Here is a 27,541-nt window from a genome sequence, read left to right as displayed (position 1 = left end):
AATCCTGAGTGACCCCAATGCATCGGTGTGTAAATGTAAGAAAATGAATATAAAAGCATTGCAAGTAGGGCTGGGCCATATAATACCGTTCACGGTAATACCGGTATAATGTTAGGCAATGATAAAATGAAAGATCGCGATAGAATATGGGTAAAACGCGCATGCGCAGTGCCTTTGTTTTCATACGCACATGGCGGAAAAAGCATGGTGGCGACGGAGAATGAGAAGGGCGGAAGCAGATCGTTGAATGAAACGGATGAACCAGAATTTGTTTGTAAAAATGCTGAAACTTCAGTGGTGTGGAACTGGTTTGGCTTTCGTCCGTCAGATACTCACCAAAGCACAATTTTCAGTAGAACATGCAAGCGGGCCGTCGTTATCGGAAAGGAAATCAGTGGTATCGCACATCACTACATTACAGCTACCGTAGACAGGAGCCTCGGCGGAGTAATATGTACTGTGCTTCAACATAATATTACCGTATTGTGACTTTAAGTTTTGTGGATATTATACATCGTTATGCTCAGGATATGTCAGCCAATTTCCACTGGAAATGCCTTTAGTCAGCAAGGAATTTGCATTTGCACTGATACATTTTTATATAGCTTTAAATGCACATAAAAAAAAAACAGCTGCTTGATTAAGTGAAAATACATTGATGGGTTTTTTTTTGCACTAATAAAGTTGTGGAGTTGTAAAGTATTTTGCCTCGCGTCAATGTAGTCAGTTATATCGTTATCGCAAATTTTCAAATATATATCATGATAAATATTTTTGGCCATATTGGCCTGCCCTAATTGTAAGTGTGTGTGTGTGTGTGTGTGTGTATGTTTGTGTGAGAGAGAGAAATTAGGTGAATAAGGCTTGTAGAAGAAATGCACTACAAGTTGAATTCTGGAAATACAATCATTTCACCTTCTCAGTGCAACTATACACATACACACGTTAAATTAATTAAAAGAAATGAGTGAGCATGTGTGGACTGTATGCAGGTGACAACCGGAAGTTCGAGAAGCAGATGTGTTTTAATCTTATTACATAAAAACATAAAAGTGATACTGTGTGGATGGTTCTGAATGAGCAAGATTTTAACAGATAAACCCAAGTCCGACATGTTTTGGTTATCTGAAAACTTTATTATATAGCAAAAGTAGCTCTCTTGTGCGGTTTGCTGAAAACTGTAACACTGTTTTGAGAACATTCATTAAGCTGTCAACCACTGATCAGCATGTAGCCACTGCAGCACCACTAGACTCTGCACACCCCGAAAAACAAACATCTGGAATATCAGCCTTCACAAATAATCATCTTTTCTCTCAGAGAACATTAGCACGCTTCAGTGACGAGGTCACTTAAAAGTATTCAACTCCTAAGGGAGTTAGTCCAACCGTTTTGCTAACCCCAGTAACTGTAAGGCCATCAGCCATGGCGAGCAAGGAGAGAAACAGTCTGCTCTAAGACAAAAACAGACAGGTCCGACTCTAAGTACCAGTGAACATAAAATCAATGAGGCTAACACAAAGCAAAGTGCTTCAAATCAAAGATGTGGAACAAATGAATTTACAGGTGAACATTTCATCAACATGAGTGTTAGAAAAGTTTCATTGGTTTCAAGGTGAAGTAAACAAAACAAAAGCTGTAAGGAAACAGTGTCAAAGCCGGGTCAGAGTATTCTGAGGTCTTGAGTGAACTTAATGCTGAGCTCGTTCACAGACTCTGTGGTCTTGTGTGAAACAGACTGACTCCAGTTGTGGAGAGCAGCTGTCAGAGGGGTGTGAGGAAGTAGTCTGCAGGATTCTGGTAGTTGTGTGCTTGCTGGCTGTGTGTCTGTAGCTGCTGTTGCTGTTGCTGGATGATCTGCCGGACTTCTTCTTCCAGCTCCGGGGGAATGATGAGCTGATCATCGGGGTCTGGCTGGGCAGGGGCGTTGAAGTAGCCCCCCTGCTTCTTGACAGGAGCATCGGCAGCCTCCTCAATGAGGTCCTGGTTCCTGCCTTGACAGGCCACAGAGCCATTACCTCGAGCCTTCCGGCCCAGAGTTCCTGACCGAGCCTCCCCACCGAGGTAGGGAGAGGAGGGCGGGACGGGGGAGGCAGATGGGGAAGGGAAGGCCAGAGGCAAAGACTCACTCTGCAGCGTGACAGGGGGAGGGCTGTCTGTGCTTTGCTGAGACTGAGCACAGTTGTGTCGTAAGAGACAGTGGACGTCAGCTTCCACCTCCACACGGCTACCGTTGGAGAAGACACCAGCGATGGGCTCCTCGTCCTCGCTGTCAAGCCCGTTATCAGACAGTGCTCCAGAGAACTGCCTGTGGAAGCTGCTCCCCCTACAGGCGGGCCTGTGCGTGCCAGCTCGCCCCGGGAGGTTCGGGTGAGAGGTTGGGGGTTCAGCCTGCGGCAGCGGTTCCTCCGAGGACGCCGTTGATCCCACCTCGCTGCTCATCTCAGATGTGCTGAACTCGCTGCTCAACTCACTCACTGTTGCTGAGGAGGTGGGCGGCGGCTGTGGCAGCGGAATGCTGCCATCACTGCTTCCCGAATAAGGATGTAAACCGGGCTGAGTTGCCGGGCCAGGGCTGGGTGGTGGCGGTGGCGGCTCGCAGAAGCAGCAGCATTCTTCAGTGATGCTGAGCTTCACAATGACGGCACTGAGGCTATCAGAGCAGCCGTAGCTCTGAGCCAGAGTCACCAGCTTCTTTGCAGCAGCCAGAGCATCTGGTAAGTTCCTTACCGCCTCCACCGCCTCACTGGGCGACAACATGTCCCACAGTCTCCGGCTGCCCAGGAGAAAAAACTCGTCCTGCGGGGTAAGCGCCACCGTGGAAACATGGGGGTGAGGTGTCACTGATGGGCAGAGGAAGGAGTAACCCATAATCCTGGTGGAGTCTGTTACGCCGCTCACTTTGTTATCCTGCAGGGAGGAAAAGGACAAACAGAAGCATTTGTATTTCCCCCCCGGAAAAAACTCGACAATAATGACATTTATTTATGGTTTTGTAGGGTTGAAAACGGACTGCTGACTGTTTCAGTAACAAGCTGTAAAACAAAACCAATATTCTCTTGTTCCAAAGTTAATTTTTCTTTTTGTCTGTTTAGATTCAGTATTTGTGTGCTCTATATTGCTGGTCTCACCAAACTAAATGAATTGAATACAGTTTACTGTCAGTTATTTTAAAAAACATTACAAAACAGTCTGTGAATAGATTCGCCCCATCAGTAGTCCAAAAACTGGTGTGGTTTAAGACAGAGAACAGCTTAAGCCAGACAATATTTAGCTCCATTAAATGGCCAAAATCTGCCTTTTTTCTTATTTTCTATTATCCATTTATATACTATAAGCATGCAAATTCTGGCTGTTCATATTAACCATGGCTAAAGTTTCAAATATGCAAAACAACTCTATTAGAGTCCAAAAATACAAATATGGAGCTGGAAGTGAGAATCACAGGTGTCGATAAATGGACTTGTTTCAGCACTTTGTGCAGCATATGAAACGTGTCGTTACCTCAGTGATAATAGCGTTATGCTGCCGAACCCTCTGGTACTCGGCCTCGTCTTTGACAGTGTGGATGTGTGAAAGTTGCATAGCTTTGCCATCTCGGCACAAAACAGCCTGGCACCTGCCAACGTTGGCAGTTTTCAGAGTGAAGCAGCCACCATGCTCACTGGACGCTACCGGGTCATGTCTGATGTGACACAGAGCTGCTGACCCGCCCATCCTCTGGCCTGCTGTGCCCAGTTTCCTGCAGGAGATGGGCACACAACATCCTGAGTGAGGTGAGGCTGTTTTCCTTCCAAATCACACATCGTTTGGAGGTCAGTGTTTACCTTTGCATGGTGAGGAAAGTGTTGATGATGTAGTCCTCTTGCCTCTGGCCCCTCTGAAGTTCCTCTGCGAGCACATCTCCCATGGTGCACTGCAGCAGATAAGGCACCTCGACATTCCTGTCTCCATCAAAAACTCCATACAGAGCTTCATGAATGCCGCAGAAGCTGTCCAGAGCCAGAGCAGCCACACACAACCTGAGAACAGCAAGAAGGAGGCAGTTTAGAACAAGAACAATGACACAAAGCCAGAGATGGGGCATAAAAAACAAAACAAAAAAGGCTGAAGCATCAAAGAAAGACTGACTTGTTTTTCACTCCAGAGGCCTCCGTGTAGCCATGACTCCAGACTGCAGGGACTCCTTGGCTCTCACTCACACAAGGAGCTGAAGGTGAAGGATCCACCCTCAGACATCGGATATTACTACAGAGAGAGGGAGAACAGGACAGGTCAGGCAGTTGCTCTTTTATTACCAAGCTCAGGTGGTGGTGTGTTTATGCGAGTGAGTCATACTTCAGGTGTTCCAGGCTCTTGTGGTCGAGGCTGAGTCGAGGATTTCCTGTGAGGTCGAGCTCCTGGAGTTTTGAAGGAAGGATCTCTGGCAGAGTCACCTCAGTCAACTCATTGCAGCTCAGATCAACACACTGAAGAGAAACACAGTGTCAGTCCTGACATGTGCACACGAGTCAGATTAAATTAAGTGTTTTTGTCTAATTTATCATCTTTTTCCAATTTGTTTTATAAACTGCATAAATTCAATTTTCCTTTTGCATTTCTTTTATTTTCTCTTTGTTTCTGTTCTGTAACGCTGGATAATCTATCCAGCATTAGCATTACCACAGCTACCTCCTCCTCTCAAATAATACTTCTGGCAGGTAAGCATTAATTCAGTGAGTGGCATTAGTACACTACAGCTACCTCCCTATTACTAGGTGAAAAAGAGTTAAGTTAAGATTTACCTTAATCTCAGGCAGCTGGAGGACTTCAGGGAAGGCGCTGATACAGTTGGAGTGGGCAGAGAGCGTGTGCAGGCGCTGACAGTTGAGAATGGTCGTGGGCACCGCTCTCAGCCTGTTGCCACTCAAATCCAGCTCCTCCAGCTGCTCCAGTCGAGCTAGTTTACTGCAGGACGTGGAGGTAAAAAGGAGTAATCATGACCTGCACCAAGGCTCAGATTTTATACAGGATGATGAAGGATGTGTACCATTTACTTAGGAATAGAACACCTTGTAAAAGCAAAGGAATGTGGGAATTGGTGGTTAGAGGTGGAGTGAGTGAAGATAGTGGAGCGGAAATGATAAAGGAACCCTACAGTTAAATCTAACATGTCCAGATGTAAAGAAGCCTTTATGGTCACATTTTAAAGCTCAGTTTATATCAGGTGCAGTATTTCACCTGGCAGTGAAGGTTTGCAGCTGGTTGTAGGCGAGGTGAAGCACTCTGAGGTGGCCGTGTCCAGTCAGAAGAGAGATGCACTTGTCAGTCAAGCTGTTATTGGTCACGTAGAGCTCTTGTAGGCTGCTGAAGGCATCCTCTGATAGGCTGGCTGCAGGGAGGTTCTCCAGCTTATTGGCCGACACATTTAGGTATCGCAGGCTGGGAGGAATTTCCAACAGAGGGTACAAATTTAGTACAAGATAAATAACGGATACATGCTGATGGGAAGAAACACACAAGAAAAGAACAAAAGGAGGGAAGAAAAAGATGTGTCCACCTCTGCGCTTTGATGAACAAGTTGTGTGGGAGCTCAGTTAGATGGTTGTGTTGGAGGTCCAGGACTTCTAGCTGTGATCGCTCCAGCCTCTCATCCAGCTGACACACATCGTTCCAGCCTGCCAGCAGCTTTCTCAGGCTCCCACTGGACAGCAGCCTAAACACAAACAGCACAGCCAACTCAGTGTGTGTGCTGTACATCTGTTAGTGGGACCACCATGCTGAGCACCATCTGATTTCCCATGGAGGTTCAATGAGTTCACTTTGTATTCAATTAATCTATGCTTGAGATTCATGTAGCTGGAAACTATCATCAAGCATGAATGAACCCAAATAACTGTGATTGTGAATGCAGGATTACATCATACGAATGAAAGAAAATCTGTCTGTTCATCCGTTTTTCACCCATCTGCTTAACACTTGGCAGGTGTGTTGCTCTAGGTCTGAATAAATGAAGTGGTGATTTTAGGCCAGACTTGATGAGCAGTTCTCATATTATGGCTGAAAGCACAGTGTTGACACTGTGACTGCTGCCTACTCCACTCTGTATGTGGAGAGACACACACACACACACACACACACACACACACACACACACACACACACGTTTGTTTTGCTACCTGTGTGAAGACATTCACTGATAATAATGCCATATTTACCCATAATTGCAATCATCACAAATAAGTGCAAAATAACTAATCTAATATAATTCTAATTAGAAACTTTAAAAACATGTTTTAACCCTAACACAGGCCCCTGAAGAGGTGTAAAATTGGAGCTGACAATTTTTTTTAAAAGTTAAAACTTCCAAATTTTGAGAATTCCAATCGGCAAAAATGTAAACTGGTTCTCACAGAAAAGCTCAAGGCGCTTTATTTAAATGCATCATTTTGATATCTTTGGTTTCCTGTGATAAAGGCTCTAGCCACTCATGTGGTTTGGATGAAAAGAAAACTGCAACCCACAATCTCCTCATTCTGCACAGCCACGTTTTAAACAAAGTAACGTGCACAGACACACAGACACATGTAGTCAGTGGATCCTTTTAGCTGTCCTCCTTTCTAAACAGTAACTTTATGATTATTGTATGTGATACATTTAAGGGGCACGTTTAAATTGTAGCTAAAAATGTTAGGTGATATCCCTCATACAATTAATCAATCAATATCATACAGTTTCACGATTTGAAAAAAAGAACTGCCTGAAAGAGATGTAGTTTTGTATTTTTTCATTAGTTTTTATTTTCAGTAATAACTTTCTTCAGTTTAGTTTAATTTTTGCAAGCTTGGTTCTTAAGTCTTTTTAAATGTAATTTAATATATTTTAAGAACCTTACCACAGGCACATTGAAGATCAAGTAAGTTCCAATGATGCATTATTATCAGCTGTTACGTCCAAGCTGCTTTCCCTCACTTTGATTTTTGTCATTTCCCCACCTGTTCTTTCATGAAAAGCATAAGAATCATGTGTCTGTGCGATGCTCACCGTACAGGCAGCTCAGTGACACAGTTATGGCTGATGTCCAGCACTTCCAGTCTGCTGCTCTCCCACACCCAGTCGGGGACACATCCCAGCTTGTTCCTTTAGGAAAACAAACCGAGTCAGCACTCAGCTTACAACAAGCACATGTTCTGTTCTTCTAGATTGTAAATAGGACAGTGAAGTATTCTTAGTTTTTATACCAGGATAAATCCAGCACAGTCAGATTCTCTGGAACAGGATGCACCTCCAGCTGCTTCAGCTCTAAAAACATAACACAACTCTTTATGGCACGAACGTCTTTCTGGATTTAATATCTCTCTAGAAAAAATTAAGTGGTCGTACTGTTGTGTGCAGCATGCAGGCTCTTGAGGGCGTGGCCACAGACTCTGAGGAGGGCAAGAGTGTTTCTGTCACAGCGGAGGAGCTCCAGCTTGCAGAGAGAGCTGACATCCAGCTCGTCTAGACCTGTATCCCTCAGGTCCAGATGAACAATGTGGGCCAGCTGCTCCACATCTGCCACTGTCGCCTTCTGAAGCTGGTTCAGCCTGTTCGAGGCATACAGCACAGAGAGGAACAGAGAAGGGGGAAGTAAAGGAAGAGGGAAGAAAGGACCAGAAGAAGCAAACACTTTAACCTCTGACCCGTTTCACATTTCAGAACCTGAGAAGAAGTTGTTAGGCATTCGTAGTACGACTGACCAAAATAATTAACCGACAGGTTCCCTTCCTTCACCGTCTCCGTCTTTATTTTGTACTTCAAAAGGCTAAATTAAACCTTTGTTGCCATTTCAAAGACCACCAAACATGAAAGGGGAGTCATGCAGAACTGCAGTATTTGTCATTGGCAATTCTAAAAATGTAAGCTACTGCGCGGACATTTTTACCTGAGATCTATGTAGCGAGCAGACAGCCACTGCAGGCCAGCCAAGTCCAGGACAGAGAGCTTGTTCCCTGCCAGACAGAGTCTCTCCATCCCTCCAAGTTTCTCTAGGACAGGGGGCACACAGCTGAAACAATTGAAGGATAAGCCGAGGTAGGTCAAGCCCTCCAGAGAGCCCAGCTCCACAGGCAGTGAACTCAGAAGGTTACCGTCCAGGAGAAGAGTCTGCAGGCTGGCCAGAGCCAAACAGAGGGAAGGGCATTTAGTCGTAATTACAGTTTTTCTCAAATGCTAAAACACATGTCACAAACGTTACCACCAGGTCCCCCAATGTCCAAACACAACACCCTTCTCTAAAGCTACATAAACACAACCACACCTTCCCACTGCAAAACTCAAACTCCCACACCAATAGAGCAGCTCGAAGCTGTCAAAACTGTAAACACTATACACAGCATTACACACTACAGCAAAACAATTGAAAACACAATGCTCAATTTGTGAGAAGGTTCTTTGTTTCATAACTGCCAATGCATATTTTAGAAACTATACAGTAACGGATCGTCGTAGATCTCTGCAGAGGATTAGGCATTTAGATTTGTGAGTTTCATATGAGTAGTATAAATCTATAGAAAATCCTGCATGTACGTACACTACTGTAACACAACTCAATGCAAAAACAGAATCTATTGCACACAACAGTAATCTTGAAAACATGAACAGGGTGTGAAGTTTTTTTATTTACGTTATTCACACCACACACACACCACAATCACTGTGCGGCATCATGTCGCTGAGCTGTTGCTCGCATCTCGTCCGTAATGATGGTGCGAGGTGGTCTTGCTCTCCCTCCTGGACCTTCTCCTCTCCCATGTTGGCCTTCTCCTCTTCCTCGTTGGTCGCTCCTCTTCCTCCTCTCATTTGAAATCCTCTTCCTCATTGGCCTGCTCCTCTTCTTCCAGGGCCAGCTCTTCTCCCTCCTCTGCATCAAATTCCTCTTCCCCTGACTCTGCCTTCATCCATTGTGTTTGTTTGGACTCTTCAGCATACTGTGCACTCTGAACTTGCTTTTACATGTGGGTACAGCATTAGCAACAAGTGTCTTCAATTTTGAGTCATTGTGTGTAGTGAATGACGCCAGGTGTGTTCCCTGTGTTCAAAGATTGGTGACTGTGGCAAGCATTTTGCATCACATGGGCTTTCATTTGAGAATATGAGCAGAGTTGTTTTGCAACATGTGTTTTAGCAAGGAAAAATGTGTTTAGATTTATGAGTACAGAGGGTTGTGTTTTGTGAATTGTGTCTTCATGTGACATGTGTTTATGGTACTGGAATATGGTGGCTACATTTAGTAAATGTGTTTAGACTACTGGTCATTTGGGTTACAGGACTGGCTTTTGTGTTTTAACATTTGAGAAAAACTGTAATACAGATACTGTGTGTAAAAAACATGTTATGCAAATATAGTGTTAAGAAAAGACTTCAGACACTAAACAGGACTCTGACATTTTTGTACTGACTTGTCTGTAAGTATAAACAAGCTTAATTTGGAACTTTTAAATATTACTTTATATTCAGTTATGGAACATAGCTGAGTATTTTACATTAAAAGTAAAATACTGTTTCCAAATAAACGCCCCGATTCCAAGTTAGACATAAAAATTGTGTTTTGCCTTTTGAAATTCCTAGAAAATTTCAAAAGGAAAAAAAAAAAAGCCAGCATATGCGCAGAAACTCCAAGCTCCCACATCACACAGAGACACTGTTAGTGTCACTGTGTACTATGGGCACTTGGACAACACCTCTAGATTTCTACGACAGAAGTCTGGTGCACAGCCAGCTGTTCGCTCAATAGAGAGATGGATTAATCAACGCTGATGTACCGTAATGGTACTAACAACAACAACTCCAAACTGATGTCTCTGTCAGCAAAATGCAGGTCAGTGAGGACACATCCCATTTTAGGCTTCATTCTTATGAAACTGCAAACCTTGGATCGTCATTTACTTACTTGTGCATTGTTCCTACTTCTGCAGGCACGGAGGAGAGACGATTTCCAGACAGGTTTAGCTCCGTGAGGGAGGTGATGTCACACAGGGCCAGAGGAAACTCAGACAGAGCGTTATTTGACAGACTAAGGCTTCTCAGTTTACAAAACCTAAAGAAAAGGGGAGAGAAAGAGAGAAGTATTCAGCAAGAGTGTGTGAGAGAGGAGGGAAGGGCAAGAGGAACAGGGCCAGACAAAGAGAGACAAAGATATTCATCTCTGTGCTATAATAAGACTCTGGCCTTCTTTAAAACACAAAAAACACACACAGTGAACAACTATTACTTACATAACACCTGCCAGATTAAAAAAGTAAAATCAGCACAGAAGAAGCTAATACAAAGGTTCAAGGACACAAAGTATCAAGTTTTCAACAGAACAATGCAGCCTGTGCTTCAGGTAAGAAGCTTGTGTATATTGTTTATATTCATTGCGCTCTTCTCCTCCTAATCCAGTTCACAGAGCAATCAGAGTGAAAGGCTGATCCAGGCCCACATTCTTCTTAGTTAGACTCACCCGCCCACCACAGCAAGGATACAGTCCTTAAAACACTGCATGATATGCATATGCTTGTGCCAAAACAATGACGTGTAGAGATTGCCATCAGGCAAATTTCAGGTTTTGATGTCATGTTGCCTTGACAGGCATGGATGCAAGAAGCCAAAATAAAGGCAGACAGAAAGGAAAACGAGGCTGTTCAGATGAATGCTGCTAATCTCTGACTGTACATAATAGGTTTGTCAGTGCTGGTCACTTTACTTACCCACTTTACCATAAAACGTAACGCTGGTCACTTTACAAGACAATCTGCAGACAGTTTATGCTAGAAGTGTAAGCTATATTTGAGGATCAGGGCATTTTTACTTATCTATGCAAATTTTGTACCAAAACTTAAGAAAATAGAGATTGTACTGTCTCATACTGATGTCCTCATTAGCACAAAACTATTACTAAACACTTTTTTAGACTACACCTGCACTACTGTCAATTCTGAAAAGACGCACATGTCAAAAACAATGTGCAACCCCTGTCGTTGTCATTTTTATCCAAAGTGAAAAGTTTTCGTGCTCTACGTCGCAAATCAAAGCTTACAGAATGGTCAAATGTCTTTAAAATTGCTGCCAAGATAACAAAATGACACAAGGACCAAGTCTCAGTTGCTGAGAACACGTCTCTTTGATGCTCAGCGTAAAGTGAGAACATCTCTAAAAACTAGGAATGCTTTTATCTGCACAATAAGGTCTAAGTGATTTTCTAGAAATAATGAAAGGGCATTTCCAGATAATCAGTCAGTTTGTGGTGTTATATGGATCAATCCATTATTTAAACAGAGCAAGCTCAGGAGCAGCACACTACCATGGCAAAGTACAGTTGGGGAAAACAACTTTTTGATTCCCTGCTGAGAGTAAAGCATTATACAATTACCTTATTCTGAGTTTTAGTCAGTGAGTTTCTTTTTTAATTGACGTTATAAAAACAAAACCTGCTTTTCGTTTTTTATTTTTAAAAATTCAAAATAAAAACAGCCTCCAAAAAAACTATAACGGAATAAAGCAAGGGACTAAAGAGCGAGGCAAATTTTATTAGTGTTTTCCTGATGAGTTTACAGTGCGAGTTAATAGTGTTTTATCTGTTCAGCTGATATGTTAGATCTTGCATCTCACTGTGTAAACAAACTTTAAAGTTTGGTGCTTTCTCTGTGATTCATGAAAGCACCAAACCTCACTTTCCCACTTCTGCTGTACATGATAGCAGAAGCGAGAAATAAATAAGAGAAACTGATGAAAACTTCCATGATGAACCAATTGAAAAGTAATTAAGAAGTAAATGTAATTCATATTCAAGACCTGGAAAGTTTTTCCTCCGTGATACTAAACGGGTTTCAAGACCTCATAATCAAGCTTTTGTAAAAGCTTGTTTGTACACCAGGAAAACTGTGCAAGACAATTTTGCAAGACATTATACTTAATATTTTGTTATGAAGGTAGTGTGGAAAAAAGAAGCCAGAGATAAAAGAAAGTCAGAGAAAGACTGCTAAACCTCATAAAACCGTGACATCAGCAGCTGACGTCGCCTAATCTGACCTGGAAAACACAGAGAAGCCCTCTACCCGAGAGGCCAGACAGCTGACGTCAAATCTCTCATCACTGCTGCAGCTCTCTTTTAATCACTCACACACACCCAAAAACCATCATGCTTCCACCACCCATGGATAACCATGCACGAAACCACACACACACACACACACACACACACACACACACACACACACACACACACACACACAAAAAGAGGTAACTACACAAAATGTTTACTACCAGATCCTCCCCGTGCCATATCATTAAACGCACAGGGAGAGACGTACTCTGAGAATCGGTGTGTGCAGGAGAGCTGATGTGAGAAACTGACCTGGTGAGTGCTGGAACACCTTTGTGAGGGGACATGAAGTTGTTTTTGAGGTTGAGGTGGGTAAGGTCCTGGCTGTAAAACAGCTGAGCAGGCAGCTCCTCCAGGCTGCAGCATGACAGGTCCACCGAGTTCACCCTCTGAGAGGCGATCTGAGAGAGAGGGGGAGAGAGAGAGAGAGAGAGAGAGAGAGAGAGACTAGCCATAATCGGGATCCATTAAGTTCATTTCAGACTAATTTTTATTCTTTGACACTCAAAGTCTTCAATGATCCTTATTTTCATTATAATAGGTCTTGGTGCTGCCCTTAATCCTCTGTTTTCAACACACGCTTTTAGCTCCTCTGCTTTTCAGCTAAGTTTCTTCCCATTGGCTACCCCTCATAAACAGAAAGTTTGAATAGTGAGTGGGGCTGCTGTGCTTACAACCATCTTTGTGCCTGAGATGACCATATTAGGAATATTTACTGAATATTTAATGAATATTTACTAAAGAAAAAAACAACAACAAAACAAAATGGTATGAAACTGTGTGAGTATTTAGGTTTACAGATGGTGCAAAATGCAGCTGCTCGCATTTTAACTAAAAATGGAAAATTTGAGCACCCTGTAATGAAATCCTTTCATTGGCTACCTTGTCAGGTTCGAGCAGATTATAAGGTCCTGCTGCTCACCTACAAGGCTTTAAATGGTTTGGCACCTTCATACCTCTCTGATCTTTTGCACCTTTATGTTCCATCCCGTGCTTTCCCATTCCAGGATTCTGGCCTTTTAAAAGTTCCTAGAGCCAGAAAAAAAAAGACTACTGGGGAGCGTGCTTTTTCTTTTCGTGCCCCATTTTTGTGGAACAACCTCCCTCAAGATATTAGGCAGGCATGCTCTGTGGAGGTTTTTAAAGCTAAGTTGAAGACCCACTTGTTTACCGTATCCTGCATGTCTTGATTCTATGCCATTTTGTTTTTTTTAATTTTTATTGCTTTTAACTTTTATTATGTTTTGAACTTGTTATTGTGTTTTTAACTTGTACGTATCACTTTTATTTATTTATGTCTTCATTTCCAAATAGCTGTACAGCACTTTGTTTGAAAGCGCTTTATAAACAAAATTATTATTATTATTATTATTATTATTATTATTATTATTATTATTATTAGATCACATGGATTACTCGTACACACACTAAACTCATTAAATAAATTCTGATATTGTAACAGTAACAATGGTGTGACAGGAAATAATGAAAAGCAGAATCGGTCCCATTTAAAGGAAACATTCAAAAGCCTTTCAAAAACGAAAGCAAGGTGCTCGTACAACACCAAAACCGGTTTTGTGTTACTGGAATTATTTTTCCTGTTTACACAACACTCAACAAGTATGTCAACTATGAGGCTAATGCTCATATTTGTCAAATGAGTTCATAGATTCATCTTTGACTCCTCTCATTCACGTGCTTAACTGTCCTTTGAGCATGTAACTGAGACACGTGTTGCTCAAGATGGTGATCACTGTTTGGTGGTATGTAAGTGTAAATAGGTCCGTATGACCCACAGAAACACTCTGCTAACCCTAACCCTGTAACATCTCTAAACCAGATTCTGCCACTATATATTAATGAAATTGGAATTATAGAATATTTCTGGAACCAACAAGCATGAGCTGCAATGCTTAAACATAGTCTACTAGTCACATAAATCCATAGTTTCATACTGTTTTAATCCTAAATTCAAACCTTAAATTCACACAGATAATGATGTATTTTCTTTAGAAATGTGGACAGAGTACACATCCATAAGTTTGAAACTCAATATCCAGTATTATTCTTTAGCAGAAGAGATACTAACACAAAAAGGCAATTCTGCACTTGAGAAGCTTTAGATTTACACTTGCATACAAAGCACATAGCAAGTTACTGCTAGTAACCAGTACAGACAGAAGCAATGATGACAGCAAATTGTTTAAATGTTCAGATGTGCCTCTGACTACAATTGCACTTTGTACCTTTGAGGCTGTCCTCTGCCAGCGGAGGTTCTCTGTGTAGGAGTCATAGCTGATGTAGTAGGTCTGACTCTGGGGACCAGCTGAGCTGAAAGCCAGACAGTGGCTGTGTCTTCTCACTTCCTCCACCTGCATTAAAAATTACATTTATTGAGTATCTATCTTTCCAATGACATTCTCATCATTCAAATGAAATGCAGCCCTAAACCATTACAGAGCCTCCACCATGTTTTACATATGGCTGTAACTGTACCTCTCTCCTGAACTCCAATTTAAACCAAAAATCTCAAATATGGATGCGTCACTCCATACCTTGTTGCCACCGATTTCCCGTCTATATTTTTTAGGATATTTTCTCCCTGTTTCCATCATTAAAATACCTTCTTAACAGCCACTCTTCCACTGAGACTAAGGAATCACCTTACTGATGAAAAAAATACCCTTTTACACTTGTCACACCTATGGGATTTATTTTTTTGTAGATTCAATTGAAGACATGGGAACCAATGATGTGTTTTTGCAACAAGTACTAATGCCTAAAGATGCAATATAAACTTGTTTCTTTGGCAAGTTGTCTATTATGTGTAGAAAACACTTTTTAAGCTTGAATGATTCATTAGGTCAATATTATCCAAATCTCAACAAAGGCTTGCAGTTAAGCTAGAACGAAGACCTAGGAAAGAAGATCCTGATGCAGCAGGAACAAAAAGACCTCTGGTCTAAACCGCAGAGTATTTTTGTCCCTGATAAACAGATACCCAGCCACAGTACTTGCTTGTTGTGTGTCAAAGACATGAAACGTCTCACAAAGTACCTTTCCTCCGATGAGAGGGAGGATGTGCATCTTGCCAGTGTGGGCATGCTTCACAGACGAGACAATGAGGCAGGTTCCACTCAGAGTGACCTGACGTTTTGACCAGCGGTTCACGGGCAGTGCCAGCTTCCCTTTCCGCACGTTAAACACCCCGGACAGCTGCACGCGCTCAGAACCTCCCACACTACGAGGTTTACCTGCGGAGGGAAAGAATACAGTATGACAGAAACAGACTTTTCATAACAGCATTATAGAGGTTACTGTATTTTTTGTTGTTGTTTGCTCTATGGGATTTTGTGAATCAACTCTCTCTCAATGGTCTTCTCTTTCACAAAGTGAGAGCTGCGTGGTTATGTAAGAGAACTGTAGCTCAATAGCCTGTGGGCTGGCGGAGAGCAGTCACTCAGTCATCATTTGTTACATTAACCCTTTGCTGACACAAATTAGCTTCAGTAATGAATTGGAGCTGACTTTTGCCAGTATAAGCCAGAATACATTCTAGGTCTTTTAAAGCACTGACTACATTGTCCAGGGTTTTTAAATTCTTGGAAACTCAAAGTTACTTTATATGCTCTTACCAGTGAATAAGAAAAAGGGAGACACATGAAGAGTCTGAGCCACTGAGAGGCCTGAAATCAGATTACCTTGTTATGTAACGTCCTACAATGCCAGCACCTACATCCTCCCTACTGCCTCCTCCAGTGACTTACACACAACATCACCTAGGTTTCACCGGCCCTAGCTGACTCATCAGTAATGCTTCAGTGAACCTCAGTGCTTTAATGGTACTGAATGAAATCTGTAAAGTGCAAAGGATTTAAATCTGTCAGATATAGAGTCTTAAACTGAATCTTTTATTTTTTTGTTAAACCTATTTTAGACTCTTAATTCAAGCATGCAAACTAAACATTTGGGCTACTTTTTCCAATTCAGCTTCACGCACATCATGATTTATTGTGTTCTAACATATCATAGAATCACTGTATCATCATGTAAAATGTATCTTATGAATTACTCACTGACTCCTGCCCTTGCTGGAGATTATATTCTTTATCAAATCATTTGAAAATCATTTACATCTTTAGACCTCAATATTCATATTGGATTTTTAAATCACCAAACACTGGCATCAATTTTAAAAACCCTATATCAGTGCAATATCTTCCAATTGTATGCTTTCCATGATCAGCACTAACACTGAGGTTTGTATCTATTACAGCAGGGTTAGGCAACCTTTCTGATGGCAAGTGCCATTTAAAATTTCCTCAGAAGTCAGTGTGCCATATGATTGCATTAGCAATAAATTTAATAACGCGCTATATGAACAGTTACACACTATATAGAACCACTTTATAGAATTATATTTGTTCGCAGATGTTGGCAGCTATCAGTGAATAGTTATCAGCTATTTTGAAACAAAAAAGACACCTTTTACCCATAACAAGAACTCCATAACAGCAAATGAACTGTACAACAGAAAATACAAATGCTATTTATGGTCTCCTCATAACAATGATAAGAAAAATAAACTAAGCCAATATGACATGTCTGTTAATACAGAGACACACATGTTATGTGATCTCTGGTCTCCCACTCAGAGACACAGGTCTCCAAGTGTCCAGCATCCAGACGGCTACCTGAGGACACTCATGTGAGAGAAAATCTGCTCACAGATATGTAGAGCCAAATACCGTCAATAACGCCTCTGCAATGTTCTGAAGAAGGTCAAACTTGTCAGGTAGTGATGTTCAGCAGGTGAAAATGCAAGCTCCATGAACACGCACAGCTGTGGATTCCAGCTGCTTCGATGTCGCATTAACTGGCATTAACTCAGCCAGTTAATGCGAGACAAATCCAGCTGCTCATTAAAGATTTCTGGTTTGTTCAGAAAATCAAACATTGGTCCACACACCTGAAAGTCCCAAAAATGCATTGTGTCTCGAGTTTACAGATGTATCCGTGTCTTTCCGTGGTGCTGATGCTGTGCTGAGCAGAAAGCTCCTGAAGCTTTTGAAGTGTTGGAAAGTGGAAAGCTAACAACGTCCCTCTCACCAGTAGGCTAAGTTATTTTTAGCCAATTACAAGTTGAATCTGGTAGTTTGGGTTGTTAGCTAATACCGTCATTAAGAAGAGGCACAACTAATGTGTCTATGCGAGCTAATTTGCGATGTGCACCGCTGGCGCGGCCATTTATTTTTTGATGCACCTTCTCAGATTAATTCACTGCGTGTTGTGCCCAGGGCTGGACTGGGACAAAAAAACAAACAAAAAAAAAAACAGCCCGGCTTGACTAAAGACTGGCCCACCAGGTATTAAAGCCATAAAGCCTTTGAATGAAAACAAATGCTGTTGTGACAGTGATGTACAATCTTGTTGGTATATGTATGATTTCTATACATTTTACGTCAGATAAAAACTTTGGTTGTAAGCTTCAGATAATTATTTATCAGACATTTTAAATGAGAATAAGAAAGTATTTCTTTGTGCCCCCCTTTCCCTGTTAATGCCCAACCTTGTCCCCTGGCAAAACTTTGCTAGACCCGCCCCTGCACAGTTACCAGCTGTCAGCTACTTAGAAAAGGATCCTGGTGTTATTTGTCTCTCAGAAACAGTTCATAGCTTCCGTTCAACTCATTTATGTCACCTAAAAGGTAAACCTGTTTCTCCATCACCTGTTCTGCTCTGATGATTCAGTAAGGACATCTCCTGGTTTCATCTTCATGTTTCCCTCTCACCAGATATACAAACCGATATCATGACCAGCAGCTTTACAGCTGTGGCTCCAGCAAAAATCAGCTGATACTAGAAATTAATATTAAATAAATTCTAACAACAGCTGATCAAGCTTAAACGTGCTGCTGTTTAGCGCGACATCCGGCAGTTTCTTCTTTCTGGCGCAAAGTGGGCGATAAACAAACAGGAGAGAAAAGCCGATCAGCTGATCATTGATCAGTTTCATGATTAAAGTAGCAACAGCAGAGAGAGGGGGAGAGAATGAGAGAAAAAGAGGCAGGTGTGCAGCGTAACGACAGAATAAATCCACCTTTGTGTCTTTTTCCATCCTAGACAAACCCTTCTCAGATCATCACGAAACACGTAATAATTTCTCTGAATGCAGGACGATTCCGTCTTTTTACGGGACGGTTGGCAACTCTACTAACTAACCTTCTGAATAAAATAAAGTTCACTATCAGTAACATCATAGCACCGACCCAGCTGTATAGAAACTCTGTCGTGCTAGCTAGTACGCAGTATGAGTTATTGTAACTGACTGTAAAAAGTCAGCACAACAAAAATAAACTCCACCTAAACTTGGTTTATATCTGACCCAGATAGACTGCAGGTCATAACTTCTTACCTGAAGTTCAGTTCACCTGACACTCGGACCGGCGGCTGCCTCGGGTCTCTCCTCCTCCTGCCTCCCCTCTCCTTCATCCACCTGCTGGCCTCCACCACTTACTAATGTTACTGAATCTGTGGAAGCTCCGCGATAGCCACCACCAAACAACTGAGTTATTTTTACACACCAATCCACCACGTTTCATTGTTTATACCGTTACCAAAAAAAAATTAAATAAAATCATCGGCCCACCGAGCAAATGCCCGGTATGCCCGATGGCCAGTCCAGCTATGGTCGTGCCATCAGTTAACCCTTCGTGTGCCAACTGTGGCACGCGTGCCTAGGGTTGCCGACCCCCTACAGTATACCAAAAAAAGGGGAGGAAAATCAGCACACCTGGAAAGCTAAAACCAGAATCTCACAAAAAGAGAAATAACAACAACAACAACCCTGAAAAAGTTGTCCAGAACTTCACCGTCACTGTATCATCTGCAATTTAAACTGATGGAGCAATCAGTTTTTTCAAATCAAATTTTATCATCCATCATCAGTTGGTTACCAAACTCTATACTTTTTAACGGTACCAACTGAATTACGTCTCTACCCTAATTAGCAGCAAAATTTTAGTACCAGTACCATCTGATGGAGAATGACACCATGATGTCACTTCTGAAGTGTGGCGAAATCAAACAAAAACACAGTGCAATAATGGCAAGCTGAACGCCACCTCAGGTGTTATTACACTTTTCAAAACCTGACGCAGACATTTGTAGTGCAAAATGCAAAGCTGGCCATGGCAACACACCTAATCTGAGGAAACTCAATTCATTTGCCATCTGCAAAACATTATATATTAATATTATAACATATGTTCTTATTATATATTGTAAAATACGTTATGCTTTCAATGGAAAAAGATTATATACTTAATTTGCTGCTTTACACACCAAACATTTCAGTTTTCTGCTAAATATCAGATGAAACAGGAGCAAATCCCAGAGAAGGTGGAGGCAGCATGTCTTGAATATTTAAAAAAAATTAAAAAAATTTTTTTTTTAAAATAGCTAATATTTTAACATATCATTCAACATTACTTGTGTTTGAAATCATTTAGGAGACTGACATATAATTAAGATCTACTAACATGTCCTTTTCCCCTTTTCTAAATTCTGCGCATTTCCTCATTACAAACAGAAACAGTGAGGTCTGACTCTGCAGACACCAATGGTGCACTGAAATGTAGATAAGCTAGAACCTAATAAAGGAGAAGAGTTTCTCTGAAAGTGAAACAATGTTGAAAAGAAGACAGCCAAGAGTTACTATAGTTCATTTCATTAGCCTGCAGCTTTAGAAGAAAAAGATCTGTGTGAACTGTTGGGTTTAAACTAACAAACCTTATGATTGGTTGGTAAAATTGTTGTCATTATTGGTAGATTGATCAGTATCTAGTCCAAAAAATAATATATAATTAACATAAACATGAACACAATGAACAGAGCCCAGTTTACACTAAACAACATTGAGGAATGTGCATTGTGTGTGTCCACCCTTTCCTAGGCGGAGGAGGTAAGATGTTGGTTGTTAATACACACACACATACATGCCCTTTCCGTCCGTCTAGTTCTCTGAATGGGGAACATCCTGTCTCTCATGAAGCAGGCAACAGCCACACCCTACTGATGCTAGACCTCAACTTTTTCTTGCTTGTGTCCAAAAAAAAAAAAAAGCATCTGACATCCTGAGCCACCTCTCGTGTCAAGTTGCTGAATTTTAGCCAAATCTGGATAAGAGTTGTAGTTTCAAGTTGGAAATGCCACTCAGACATTCAGACTCAAAAAAAAGGCTGTAAAGTCTGGGAGAGTAAAGCTGCGACCTCTGGATGCTGCAGTTTGAGGCTGAAGAGGAGCCTGCAGCTGCAACTGTCTCAGAGGTAGCCGAAACACTGAGGAGGTGAAATTTGAGTTCCACTAAGGTCACTTTTCTCTTAGCGTAAGCACAACGTGTCAATGTGCATTTGGCTGCTGGGATTTCAGATGAGTCAAACTTCTTTGGCTCAGCTCGGGACATCAGAATTAACCAACTCGTGCTGTGCAAACACATACGGGACAACAAAAAAAAAAAAAAAAAAAAAAAAAAAAACGTAGAGCAAAAATGTCCTCTCCTGAATTAATAGAAGGGCCCTCACTGTCAGCTGCACAACTCTATTTAGTGTTATGTTACTACTGTGAGACATAAAAGGAGAATGACGGGCAGGGGAATCTGTCCAGCTGCATTTTCAGAGTGCAGAGAAACCAGTTTTGTAGCATGTCACGAGTGTGTCTATGAGGGTTGCAATGGTATGTGTAATGGTCTATTTAATTATTTATTCTTTTTTGGGAGGGGGGGGCTAAAATATAAGGAATTTTAGCACATATCAAAGTCCAATCATTTCCTCCCGACTCTTATTTTGCAGCCTTTGCTGATGAGGTCAAAAATGAGGTCAAAAAACAATATCCAGCAATGCTAATCCCATAAGAGTCCCTGTTTTTCCATCCTCTTACCATGACAGTGGACAAAACAGGATCTTTTATCAATAACACCAACAACAACAACAAGAGGAAGAGGGAAGAAGACAAACTGATTCTATAATGCATCAGGATTTGGTCTTTGCTGACAGAGTACACCTGTTACCTCCAGATGTGTCTCCCTGCCTTACCCAGTTTACACGCACAACACAGCTTATTGTGCTGCTGGGACAATTGAATCCACTTGTTTAACGGTCTGAATGACCAAACATAATGACAGCACTCATGGTATGGTGAGAACAGAAGAACAATGACTGTGTAGAGACAAGCCAAGCACAACTAAAGTGGCTTGCATTAGTTTGTGGTGCTCTTACATCTAACACTGCAGGATGTTTTAATAAGAATTGGGACAACTGTTGTCTTTACTGAGAGAAGATGCCTTTCCTTCTCACTAAAAATAAAGTGCTCACCAAAGTAGAAGCGGATCAGGCAGCCAATTTCAGGATTCATGCCCTCCTCCTGCACTCGCCATGGATCTTCAAACCCCAGATTAGTGAGGTACTCATTTAAGATCTGCAGAGGTCTTTCATCATCCCCAAGCCGCCTCACAGCTCCACCGTGCAGCTGGATGTAGAGGGCCGGCATTGGGCTTATATTGATGGGCTCAAGCCATCCTCTGCTCCCCCCAGGGACCTCTTGTTCAGGCTGGACAGAAGCTTGGCTGGTCAGAGGGCGAGCCTGTGAGCTGCTGGAGCATTTAGAAGGAGGTTTGATTAATATGTGTGTATCTGTGTGGTCACCAGCCCCAGCTTCAGTGTCAACACTTGGTCTTGCGGATTGGTTTGAAGTCTTGGGGATGTCTGAGAGAGAGATAGCTGAATGTGAGGGAGAAGAGATGAGGTCTGTTTCATCAGAGGAGCTCTCAAATGGGTCAGGTCCCTCTGGAGCGCTGTCACAGTTTGGGCTCAGCACAGAAGAGTCGGTGCCCAAACCCAACCCATCGCTGAGTGAGTCCCCGTGCTCCATGCTTCTTGGTCCCCCTGCACTGAAGTCCTCACAGGTGCTGCTCTCTATGTCAGAGCCTGAGTAGACTCCATAACAGTCTCCAGTACTCAAATCCACGCCAATGTCATTCAGGTAGACCTCAGATGAAGAATTACTAGCAGTTTTGTCATCAAGTAGCAAGTTAGAAGGCAGTTCCACATTTTTTGTGAGTTCATTCTCCTCACTTTGGAGATTTTTAATATCCACACTGTCACTGAGACTTTTCATGTCATCAGCATGGCCATTAGTATCTTTACAAAGATCGTTGAGGTCACTTAAAGCAGTAGGTTTGCAGTTAATTCTCAACACAGCCCCAGCTTTACTTCCTTCGAGCTTACAGGCTACCTCTTTAGAAGTAGTGTCCACTGTACACAGCACTGGTCGCGGGTAGGAGGGCGTGAGCCAGTCGTGGACGTGAATGCAACCCCGCCGGAGGTCCGATCTCACCCATGTTTTATCAGAGGCCTGAAGCTGCTTCGACTGCTTCTGTCGGAGGAAGGTTTTTCGATCAAGACTGAGGGTACTCAGCGGCGAGGATGAGGGAGCTGGGCTGGCCGCCTCCGCAGAGGACGCTCCGGTCGAACCGGTGGTCGGCGGAGCCCCCAGAGACAGATTCCTCTTGTGCCTGTGCCGCCTCCTGCTCAGCATAGAGTTTACCGAGGTGGAACTGTTCACCGATGTCAGACTGTAAATGTTGGCCGTTTTCACAACGGACATGGTTGCGTTTTTGGCCGCTCCACCGATAGCGTTGGCAACTTGGCTTTGATAAATCCCGTTCCTTATCGCAATCTGGAGAAGGGAGGTGGCCGCAAGCCCCTTCCCGAAGAGTTTCGCTTCTGCGCCTCCTCCGTCATCCTCCCCGATAGATGGTCTCTTTCCAGAGTGCTGCGGCGATAATCCGCTTGGCTTCACGGAGTTACTGTCACTGCTAGAATCAAGTGTTCCCTGCAGTGTCGAAGAAGACGAAATCGCTCCACACTCGTTTCCCTTCACACTTTCCATTCTGTTAGCTTGCAACAGCAGCGTAGAGTAGTTAGCAGCAGCCCGCAGGTAAACGCTAGCAGTTAGCTTAGAGCCGCTAGCTCGCCCTAGTCACTGCTGGCTGGTAAACGTAAACGGCTCAACATTAGCTTAGCATACTAATGTACAGCGCAATTGCTCTAAAGAATTAGTACGCTACATCTTCCCATGACATCGGACGCCCGTTAGCTCTCTAACGGGAGCTTACCGGCTGGTGGAGATGAGAAAACGCATTTCTAGCTGGTCGCCATGGAAGCTGGCGCGACCACCACTGTACAGACTGCTCACGAATGGTCAGAGGCACACCGTGGACAGGGCGGGGTCTCATCGGATATGAATTATGACACATTCGCTTGCTACCAGAATGCTCGGAATTTTCCCAGTGAACGTACGAAAAGCTTCACGATCAGTCAACGTAGTTAAAATAACGGGGAAAATCCTATTTTCTCCAACGCTGGCTTTTAAGGAACAAAAAAGCCTGACAGTTAAAGCTCTACACCACACCCTAAACCTTTAATCCCGAAATTACGAAATATTTACTTGGCTTTATGTAGTTTTTTTTTTTAGTCTAATACAATATGGAAATGAAATTATTTTTAGAAGTAAATATTTGTAAATCTATTATATGTTTGAGGCTTTGTACAAAACAAGCTAGGGATTAAAGGATCTGACAATATTTTGAAGACTATCCAAAAGAATACAATCAGCAGACGGACAAAGAGGGGAATTGATTGCCAGTTGCAGTTCTTATATGATTTGCAGAAATGTTTTCATCTAATTCACTTTACGATCCGCTTCGTAGGAGCCAGTGAAGGAAACATAAACTGTAGCTACATTAGTTGATTTTGTGTTAACACACCCGGCGTGTTAATTTTCAACAGTAAAAGTATCTTTTTACTGGTATTAATGATCTTTAATTCTTCAACATACACTCTAAAAAATATTCATGGTGTTTGTAGGTAGAACTTAACAAAAAAGCATTTTTCTACTTAAAAAAGTAAGTTGTCTACATGTACACGTTTCAGTGAGTTGACTAATCAATGTTATAAGTCAGTGCAACACAGAAATTAATAAACACCTCCTTAACTTAAATGTTTGAGTATATTGAACAAAATACTTTTGTCATCAATCAACAACACAAAATATTAAGTTTGTGTAACATGTAAAAGTGAGCTTGAACATCCTTCGTGTTTGACCTGCCCATAACTGGACCATAACGAAAAAATAATTACAACTGCCATAAAAAAAGACGGAACGGAAAAAAAACAGAGGTTGGCACCACTACCTGGTAAGTTTCTTGTTTTATAGTCTTTTATAAATATGTACTAGTTACAGGAATTTACTGCTTAAGTTTAGTCTGACAATGGCAGCTACATGATGTGAATTGACACTCTGTGTTATGCTAGTTGTTACTCTATAAAAGTATAAAAGAGCGTTTGTATTTTTTCCTGTTATTAATGAAATCTGTCAATTAAATCTGTCACTCTGGTGGTTACTTTGGTTAGCCATAGGTGTGTATGAGACCATGCATACAGCAGAGGGTAACCCCGTAGCATATGTTCGTATCATCACAGGCGTAGCAGTTGTCTGCATTCTTATCACTTTGTGGGAGTAGAGGTGTGTTTCCCCTAGACTGTGTTCGGTGAGTTAACCAAGCATTGAATTTCAAAATAGATTAATTACAAGTTATATTTGTACACTTTAAATTTGATGGTTTTAATCATAGTTTAGCATAGTAAAGTTGCTAAAGTTAAAGTTGTTAGCTAGCTTTCTTTTAGCTTGCAAACGTTCCTCGCAATTGTCAATTTTTCCACTTATACTTAAAATTTGTCACTTGTCAGGGTGCATTTGGTTAGCTGATAGACCTTGCAGACAGCACAGCATGTTCAATTTGAACCTGTATATGTTCAAATTAACCAGTCAGCAGCTGCCTGCATTTTTATCTACCATGGTGTCAGAGTAAATTTGTGTTTCGACGGTCTTGGGTGAGGTAACTAATTACTGACAGAGTGTGAGTAAAAGTATTTCTATCAAATGTATTGATATTTTAAGCTCAAATGTGAAATATGCCTGAGGTTAAAGTTAGTTGACCTAGCAAGAAAAAAACAAAATTGTGTGTGTGCACACAAGACTTGCTTTCGTTACCTTCTGTAATTGTAAGCATAATGTGAAGTGTGGGATTGTAGCATGTCAACAGTGGTCTTCAAATAATTAAAAAGAAAATTCTCTCACACATTTGGATATGACACAATTTTTCCAATTTTAAATTACAGTCTGTAGATTTATTTATTTATTTAGTTTTTGGATTCATCTTTTCAGTGTTTCATTGTGGTGTTTTAGAGAAGGTTTTATACTTAAAATAACTTAACTCAAAAGCCTTGGTAAGCCTTTGTAGTCTTTTATAGTCCTTAGAGCTCAACAAAAACTGTTTGAAATAGTCTCCAAATCTAGGTTACATTTACTTTCACTCACCTTAACCTACTGCTAGCAAAGGGTGCATTGAAAGCAGGGCAGTATGTAACAGATTAAATTCAAGTTATAAAAATTTAATTGTTTATTTGTTAAAAACAAAAATTAAATCAATAATTAGCAAAACGCTAGTCCTATGAATGTAATGTGTTTGACTTTTGGCCTAGTAAACTTTTTTATTCTCCAGAGTTCGGTGGAAACAAGAAGAGAGGTCGCAATCCGTTGCCTGGTGGTGTATTTGAAAGAGAAAGAAGAGGATCTCTTCAGAGAACAGCTGGTAGGTAAATCTCACATTGTTTTGTGTTATATTTTTAAATAGCATATAAAATACCGACATGTTTCTTTTTAACCTACTTGCCAGGATGGTGAAGAACAGTTCTCAGAAGAAGTGGTAAAGATCGTAGTCACCAGACGTGCAGCAGTGTCTCTTCCAGCCGTCGCTAAAATTGTGATTGAAGGAACAGCTGTCCTGGAAGACCTTGATGTGCCCAGAGCATGTGCCTTAATGATGGGACTTATATACGCTCTCAATCTGAGCTACCCCAAACAAGTAAAGAACACTAGAGGTATTCCAGAAGGTGTTTCTGGAACTTGATGGGCTTAAAGCCAGCCCACGGGTAATGTCTCTTAAGTACAAACTTAGTGGTTCTCAAAGTCGGTCATCAGGCCCCACTGCTCTGCTTGTTTCTATTAATAACTAAACACTGTTGATTGGCTGGTGTGTTCAGTTAATCAGAAGTTGTAGACACCATTGTGGATGAAGAAAAACGAAGTGAATTGGTATGTTTTAGCTTCTGATTCAACACACCTTGTCCAAGTAATAAACATGCTACATTTTCTTTTGTTACTGAGGTTGTTTGCGGAGGAATTGTACTGAAATATATTATTGTTTTTGCCCACTCATTTATAATTAAAGGGCTGCTGTAATGTTTGATTTATGTTGTATGACACAGAAGTGTATTACTTCGAAAATGTTATGCAATAAACTGTTTCATCAGCTGGAATAATTTAAATGGCTATGTTTGCATGGATAATTGTGAGTAGGATATATGTAAAAAAGTAAGTTAGATTAACTCAACTAATGTAATTTGTCAACTCAATATTACCAGAAATTCTAAATTAATATTAGGTTGCTTAAACTTAATTATGCTTTTACAGGTCAAAGTAAATCATGTTGGTTTGTTGAACCAGTTGAGTTAGCCAAACCTAAAAATTACTTGCTGGATTTACTTAATAATATGCAAAATTTGTAACTTAAAAAGCTGAGTGGAAATTGTTACCTCAATTTTTTTAAGTTGAGCCAACAAAACATTTTTTAGAGTGTACATTTATAATTGTTCTGTCGATGATATTTGTGTTAAATGCCGTACGGGTCTTATTAATCAATAACCCGTCATCTGGCGCCATCTAGTGGAAAATGGACGTTATTATTGAGATATTGCCGACACTATGTTATAGTCGTTGTACTGTTTTTTTCATTATACATATTGTCCTCCTAACCCCGATTTACCATAACGATCAGTGATCAGTCTCTGGTAAAGCACTATGAAATGCATTTAATCTGTATGAAACTGCCTATAGAAATAAATTTGTTAGTGTCCAATAGCACCAAAAATATGTGTTTAAAATGCTATTGCAGTAAAATGTAAGCATCCACTGAAGTAGCCACATCAGTGCTAAAACATTGTGCTATTTATCTAGTGGTGGGTCTTGCATACATTAGATTTAACATTGCAACTGTTCAACTGCATGCAAAACAGTCATTTTTCACCAACTATTGAGTTTTACAAGTCAAATCAACCTAACTCAGTTTATTTGTATAACCCATTATCACACATGAAGGTTCAAAGGGCTTGGCAGACATAAACCATACAAGCAACAATTTAAGAAGTGACGTTACAAGGTAAATCATATCTTAGAGGACTCTGTTTCTCCACTCTCTAGTTTAAAAAAATGTGAATAGTTAACATTGAAATGTTGGGAGAATATGCAGTAGATTTGAAT

General features: G+C 41.3%; 1 protein-coding gene across 1 annotated transcript; it reads right to left on the bottom strand.

Moving 5' to 3' along the window:
• Positions 1-1,113: 1,113 nt before the first annotated feature.
• On the bottom strand, positions 1,114-23,380 carry LOC146689093 (PH domain leucine-rich repeat-containing protein phosphatase 1-like). Its single transcript, XM_085436282.1, has 17 exons — positions 21,475-23,380; positions 15,161-15,357; positions 14,350-14,475; positions 12,356-12,504; positions 9,911-10,057; positions 7,904-8,131; positions 7,363-7,565; positions 7,221-7,281; positions 7,024-7,119; positions 5,540-5,695; positions 5,221-5,421; positions 4,785-4,947; positions 4,339-4,469; positions 4,132-4,248; positions 3,828-4,022; positions 3,505-3,742; positions 1,114-2,910 (listed from the first exon to the last, which is right to left on the bottom strand). Exons 1-17 carry the CDS (start codon positions 23,048-23,050, stop codon positions 1,765-1,767), a joined length of 5,130 nt encoding a protein of 1,709 aa, XP_085292408.1. The 5' UTR covers positions 23,051-23,380; the 3' UTR covers positions 1,114-1,764.
• Between the last annotated feature and the right edge of the window lie 4,161 nt (positions 23,381-27,541).

This window comes from Copadichromis virginalis, linkage group LG17 (genome assembly GCF_057382275.1).
Source record: "Copadichromis virginalis isolate Kocher_CV1m ecotype Utaka linkage group LG17, C_Virginalis_male_GT1.1, whole genome shotgun sequence".
Classification (NCBI taxonomy): domain Eukaryota; kingdom Metazoa; phylum Chordata; class Actinopteri; order Cichliformes; family Cichlidae; genus Copadichromis; species Copadichromis virginalis.
This window is presented reverse-complemented; position numbering and strand designations above follow the sequence as displayed.

Coding starts and splice junctions, on each gene's coding strand:
- LOC146689093 (XM_085436282.1), bottom strand. CDS start 23,050: ATGGAAAGTGTGAAGGGAAACGAGTGTGGAGCGATTTCGTCTTCTTCG. Junction 8,132..9,910: donor GAAGTAGGAACAATGCACAA/GTAAGTAAATGA, acceptor GGCTCTGGCCAG/CCTGCAGACTCTTCTCCTGG. Junction 4,023..4,131: donor GCCTCTGGAGTGAAAAACAA/GTCAGTCTTTCT, acceptor TGCTGTTCTCAG/GTTGTGTGTGGCTGCTCTGG.